Consider the following 6034-nt stretch of genomic DNA (forward strand, 5'->3'; position numbering starts at 1 on the left):
TAGTCTTGCACTAAGCAGACACATCTGTGATAGAGGCACTGCATTATGAGTTATGACTATATTCATTATTAGATGGCAGTAGAGTTGCAACTACAAAAATAACAATTAATATGGCATTAAAAATCAAGCCAATCCATTTCAGTCAGTCCTAATGCTAATATCCATGTCTATGTCCATACTTTGATGCATTCCTTAATCCTCTTCCACCTACATGTACAATAAATGAATACAAGTGAGGAATTTAATTAACTGATTGTACATGTACATGATGAAACATGAGGTTTACTGACCTTGCTTCCTCTGCCTCTTGTATTTCTGATCTCTCTTTATCTGTTAACTCTTTCATTGTCTCTCTATTGTCTCTAAATAATTATAAACAGTAAGAGGTGTATGTAAGTGTGTGTGTATACATAATGTGTGTGTGTGTTCATTAGTACTTGTAATATATGACATATCCATCATTATATAGTCCTAATGAGTATGGTCTGTCTGAACTGATGGAATGCCATTTCAACTTATTCTCAATATCAAGACATGATATCTCAACTGGAAATGATCTTCCCTAATAGAGTCAGAAAGAAATAGTATTTTTAAAATGTTTTAATGATTAACCAGTGAAAAAGAGATATACTCAACAGGAACTCCACTTAACTCTGAAAGCTGTAAAAACAATAATAATGTGATACTGACACATGTTCCTTATTATAAATAATACCTTTCCAATAACATGCTTAGGATCATATGTATTATCCAGTATAATTTCTTCTATTGGATCAACTGAACATTGTGATGGACACCATCTTATAACATACACCTGTCTCTGTCCTTCATGCTTCTTCTCTGGTCCTAACAAAATAATACACTAGCTAACTTTAAACTTACTATAAAATGCATCTAGTACATACAGTACAATATACTGAAGATATAACTGAGATATTGTACAAAAGTAAAGATCAACGACAGTTTATAACAAAAAGATAGCTATGATAAAGACGAAGGACTGAACTCAGGAATATCCACCCACATTAATAACAATTATAATAATACACTATACACATTAATACTAACACATACAGCAGATATACTGACCTTTCAATGGTTCCACATACATTTCATTACTAGTATTAATCAACTGATGATCAAGATATACTAAACGAGGGAACACTCCTCTCTTGTCATGTGCACGTAATCTCATTCTACAAATAAGTCACATGATAGTCACATAATGTACACCATATAGTTTATGGGTATAAAATTTAGCGATTTGGCTGAATTTTTGTATTGCAAATAAAAATTTCACAATTTTAATGCAATTACGACACCCACTACAATCACCACGCTATTTTGTGGATTTTAACTTTGTGGATTTTTGCAAAATGCAAAAATTGCAAAATTTAATCCCCACAAAATATATGGCATATACGGTACTTACTTGTCTAATTCAAGGACACAGTCAATTTCTTGTACTTTTGCTTCTTCAATAATTTTTTTCTTAAATTCTCTCACTGGTGTACCCTCAGCATAAATAGACTCCATCATAAACTTACAAAACTAAAGACAAAAAAATCAATACAAATTATAATAATGAAATATTCTTATACTTCTGTATTGTTAACTTGTAATAAATATAATTTTATTCTTTTTTCTCCTCTTCTTAATGCTCTACCCAGTCTTATTATCAACTAGTAGTATAAACAATTATGAAGTTAATCAAAATAACACACATACATGTACCTCTGATCTAGATTTTAATATCTCATCCATTCTTTCGATTGCATATTCTTCATTATATCTGATTTTATACACCATAAAACCAGTAGATGGTGCACCAATCAGTGGAACTAGCTCCTCCTTCAATTGAGCTAATGTTATTCTAGTATCAATCAATACCTGTATCTCTGTATTGAATAATAAATGATTAATTAAACACTGTATAGCTAAAAACATTCGCTGAAATTTAATTTTATTATTGCTGTTTATTACAAAAATGCACAATTTAATTCCACAAAGCATTGATGGGTGTATCGTATAAGAGCTCACACTTAAACCAGCAAAATTAAATTCCACATACTGTAGGGCACTCTTTTTTTTCAGGACTATAAATTTCAAGTTCCTTTTTTAGTGAAAGTAAATTTCACAAATCATACCTCCCTCACACCCTTTAACTGACACAATTGTTCTCTGAGGTACATGATTTGACAGAGGACCAGCAGAGTTTGAAAAAGCCAAAAAAGTTCCAAAAATGCCATTTTTACTTTAAAATAGAGGTGGCATGAATGTAAAATTTTAGCATTCAAACATTTTATTGACCAAAATGAACAAATGTTTAAATGCTTGCACCATGGAATTAGATTCTTATTAGTCAATTAGTTTGTTGTTTAGATCACTTTAATTAAATGCAGGACCCTACACGTAGAGTGTATAGCTCAATGACTAATGATTTTTACGCCAGATCTTATAACTAAATAAGTTATGGTATGTCATTGATTAGTAGGTGTGTCAGTAGGTGTGGTACATACAACACCTCCTGATGCACTTACATGTACTTAGTACATTCAAATGCCTGCTGCAGCATTCAATGTTCTTCTTAACAAACGAACATTCAAATGTTCCAACATTAGTCCCAGCCCTACTTTAAAATGCCCTGTAAGGCTGTAACATGCTGACATATCCTCTTGCAATCATAATCTTTTATTTGAAGCCACAATATTCGTGTTTTCAGGGAAAATCAACAAAATTCACAAAATATATAGCCCTCAAAAAAGAGTACCCTACACATTAAATTTTGCGTTAGCACAAAATTGCAATTATAGTACAAGTTAATACTTCTTTCTTTTCCTTTATTTTCCATTGATATAATTTTCATTTTTATTCTTCCTCCAGTTACATTAGTTTTAGTGGGTGTGGCTTCAGGTCCAGGAGGTATTGTAATGTCCAGTAGTATTGAGTTGACAGGAAGACCAACATATTTGTACATCAAACTATCTTTGTATTCTTTTTGATAATCTTTAAGATCTGATGATACATACACTAACTGAAAGGAAACAGTATGTGTGTGTGTGTAAAGACAATAAAGAGAATGAAAAAGGAGTACAAATTTTAAAAAGAGAAAACAATTCTAAATCATGATAGGTTGATAATAGCTATAGTATGAAATATTGGTAGTGATTCTAGTGAATTAATATTGGTGAATTCAATTACATGTAGCATTTACAATGTGCATAAAAATTTCTCAATATAAAATAAGTCGTTTTGTAATTTTTACTTCATTTGCATATACACATGGGCTAGCTAAATCTGTATTTTTTTGGAGAAATCACAAACAAAACTCTCATCAAAATATTCCATTACAGTAATAATGTCAGTACTTGTCTGTTTTCGTATGTTGACTTTCTCAATATCTTGTCCAAAGTACATCCTAGATCACTAATATCAGTAACACCATCATGATTCTCCATTACTAATCTCATGCATGATGAATTGAGACTATATACCTAGAGAAAGAAGGATCAGATCAATGGAGGGAGGGAAGGCAAACGATATAATGAGACACCTACGATGCTTGGACTCACCGCAGTTGCTTTTGCATTTATGCACTATGAAAAGCAATGAATCATGGGCTTAATTCATCTCTATTATGCATCATGACAGAGACTATGAGCAAGATTCATTGCTTTTAATAGTGCATGTTTGCACTGACTCAAGTCAAAAGAGCTTTAAAACTAACACCTATTATAATGGCACAGATACTGTTAACAGTCTTGATAAATTTTATTTGCCTAAGAAATCATGCATAAGACAGCAAATAAAAAATTATGCATAAAGAAAGGCAAGCAGCAATGCAAGCATGTAAAATTCCCAATTATTAATAGAGGCATGGTTTCTTGGCCAATAAAATGGCCTTAGCATGACATGTGACTGAAGGAGCTTAAGTTTTTTCTTCTTACAAGTGACTTATGACAAGTAATATGGCACAATACTGCTGCTTAGATATACTTAAAGAGTTGAGAGAGTCTAGCACTACTAGCCTGCCACATTTCCGCCTCAACCCTTCACAAAGTCGGACGGCCAGGATGAAACTTGGAGCACTAATAATAAGTCTCTACTACTAAGTAAGAATTAAGAAATTTCACTCATACTATGAAGGTAGTTTTCTAATAGAAAATGGTATTGCCTATCTCCAGAGTGTCAGCACAATCGCTGTATTATTTAATTTTTCTCCCTTACTTTGCAAACAATGATTACACACATTTAAATTGTTCAATATATTTGTTAATTACGATGTCTTACTTTTACTTCTGAGAACATACATGTACATGTAAATGCTAAAGAAAATGAGATTTTTTGACTTAAAAACAATATTTTTAAGTTGCAGTTCAATTTACTGCAGTAGTTGACACATTGCTGTAAAATATGATCATAATTGTGTGTTACCATTTATATACTTTGCCATCATTTATGATTACTGTAATGATTATATGCCTTTAATGTGTGATTATAATTATAAGCTTCAGGATTTGCTTATTTATAATTAGTAACGCAATAGCATTTTAGTAATGTGGTAGCATTACTAAGTAGGATTCACCCCACTTCAAAATGGCTGCCACAACTTTTGCAGCCTTGCTATAGATGATAGATCTACCAGGAAAACGAGCTCCTATACTTACCAGACTTCTTAGAGGACCTTATCTTAACCAGAAAACTCCATTGGTACCACTAGTGTGGCTCTAAACCTTGTCTAAGAGGAAAGTCAAAAATTGGCAAAACACCAGGGCAGTTTGTTCAGCCACCTTTTTTCATCTTCATCATGATCAAGTCTGTCAATCCAGTTGTCAGTCGATATCTCAATCTTGCCTGGTGATAGAAGGCTAATTCTTACACCATTCCACTCCAACAGGGTATGCACAGGTCCTTGTCCCCTAGAATCATCTTCCAAGAAAGGAAGTAGTGATACTGTGACTGTTAGCTCGTACTAACTTACCTCATGCCGCCATTTTGTTAATTATAAAAGCATGTGCTCCAAAATTTGGGTGTGGTTGCGCATGTCTCTAGCTACCGTGGTATTACTATCTCCTCGGTCTTTGCTAAACTATACGAGAGACTCATTTTAGATCGCATGAGTCCCATTGTTGATATTCTGAATTTGCCAGACTGTTTACAGACTGCCTATCGTAAAGGTCTCTCATGCTCTGATGCTATCTTTTTCACTCAAGAGACTATCCTCTCATTTCTAAATGATGGTGGACATCCTCTTCTAGGTATGTACGATCATGAAAAAGCCTACGACTCAGTTGAGCATTGTGTACTACTGGAAAGATTATTGGAGGTTGGTGTAGGTGGGAGAGTGTGGAGAATTATCGCTAATTGGTACAGTTCTTCTGAAAGTAGTATTCGTCTTTCCTTCACTGTCTCCTCCTCTTTCTCTGTATCCCGAGGTGTCCGTCAAGGCTCCGTCCTGTCCCCTCTGTTATTCCTCATGGTTATGGACTCTCTGCTAAAGGACTTCAGGTGGAGTAATGTTGGTCTCTCCGTCTCAGGTTCCTTCGTGGGTGGAGCTGCTCATGCAGATGATGTTCGTACTGTTGCCTCCTCTTCTTCTGTTTTGCAAAAACAAGCAAATATTATCAACCAATTTACCACCACTAATTCCCTCAAATTGAATACATCGAAAACTGAGGTAGTACGGTTCTCTAAATCCTCTTTTATAGAGGGATCTGTTATCATAAATAATGAAAGTATAGACATTGTACCTGAAGCTAAGTGTCTTGGGGTTTGGTGGACTCACAACTTATCTGCTCATAAATCAGTTACTGAAAACATATGTAAAGCAAGGAGAGCCTTCTTTGCCTTCGGCAAGATGCATGCTTTCCAAGGCCATCTAAGCCCACTATCAGCTATTAGCATCTATAAGACGTGTGTACTACCAGTCTTACTCTATGGCAGTGATACCTGGCTACTAGATTCATCCTCCATTGATGCCCTGGAAAGGTTTCAATATGAAATTGGCCGAAAAATCTTAAGACTGCCTCATTTC

At 34.2% G+C, this 6034-nt stretch overlaps 1 protein-coding gene and 1 long non-coding RNA gene across 2 annotated transcripts in view; both read right to left on the reverse strand.

Annotated features, from left to right (window-relative positions):
* Positions 1-61: 61 nt before the first annotated feature.
* LOC109581442 (uncharacterized) lies at positions 62-332 on the reverse strand. The gene is made up of 2 exons (XR_002184640.1): positions 291-332; positions 62-207 (listed from the first exon to the last, which is right to left on the reverse strand). It is a non-coding gene; the product is annotated as an uncharacterized LOC109581442 (long non-coding RNA).
* The window catches only part of LOC109581432 (ubiquitin carboxyl-terminal hydrolase 47-like), a 9319-nt gene continuing 3477 nt past the window's right edge, over positions 193-6034 (reverse strand). Inside the window, exons 7-17 of the mRNA XM_019995534.1 lie at positions 3369-3494; positions 2827-3034; positions 1735-1898; positions 1602-1682; positions 1433-1551; positions 1090-1196; positions 716-846; positions 613-660; positions 438-562; positions 329-362; positions 193-207 (exon numbers count right to left, since the gene is read on the reverse strand). Of these exons, the coding sequence (XP_019851093.1) occupies positions 193-207; positions 329-362; positions 438-562; positions 613-660; positions 716-846; positions 1090-1196; positions 1433-1551; positions 1602-1682; positions 1735-1898; positions 2827-3034; positions 3369-3494 (1158 nt within the window). The remainder of the gene's footprint in view (positions 208-328; positions 363-437; positions 563-612; positions 661-715; positions 847-1089; positions 1197-1432; positions 1552-1601; positions 1683-1734; positions 1899-2826; positions 3035-3368; positions 3495-6034) is intronic.

The sequence above is a fragment of the Amphimedon queenslandica genome, unplaced genomic scaffold, assembly GCF_000090795.2.
Source record: "Amphimedon queenslandica unplaced genomic scaffold, v1.1 AMPQUscaffold_13439, whole genome shotgun sequence".
Classification (NCBI taxonomy): Eukaryota; Metazoa; Porifera; class Demospongiae; order Haplosclerida; family Niphatidae; genus Amphimedon; species Amphimedon queenslandica.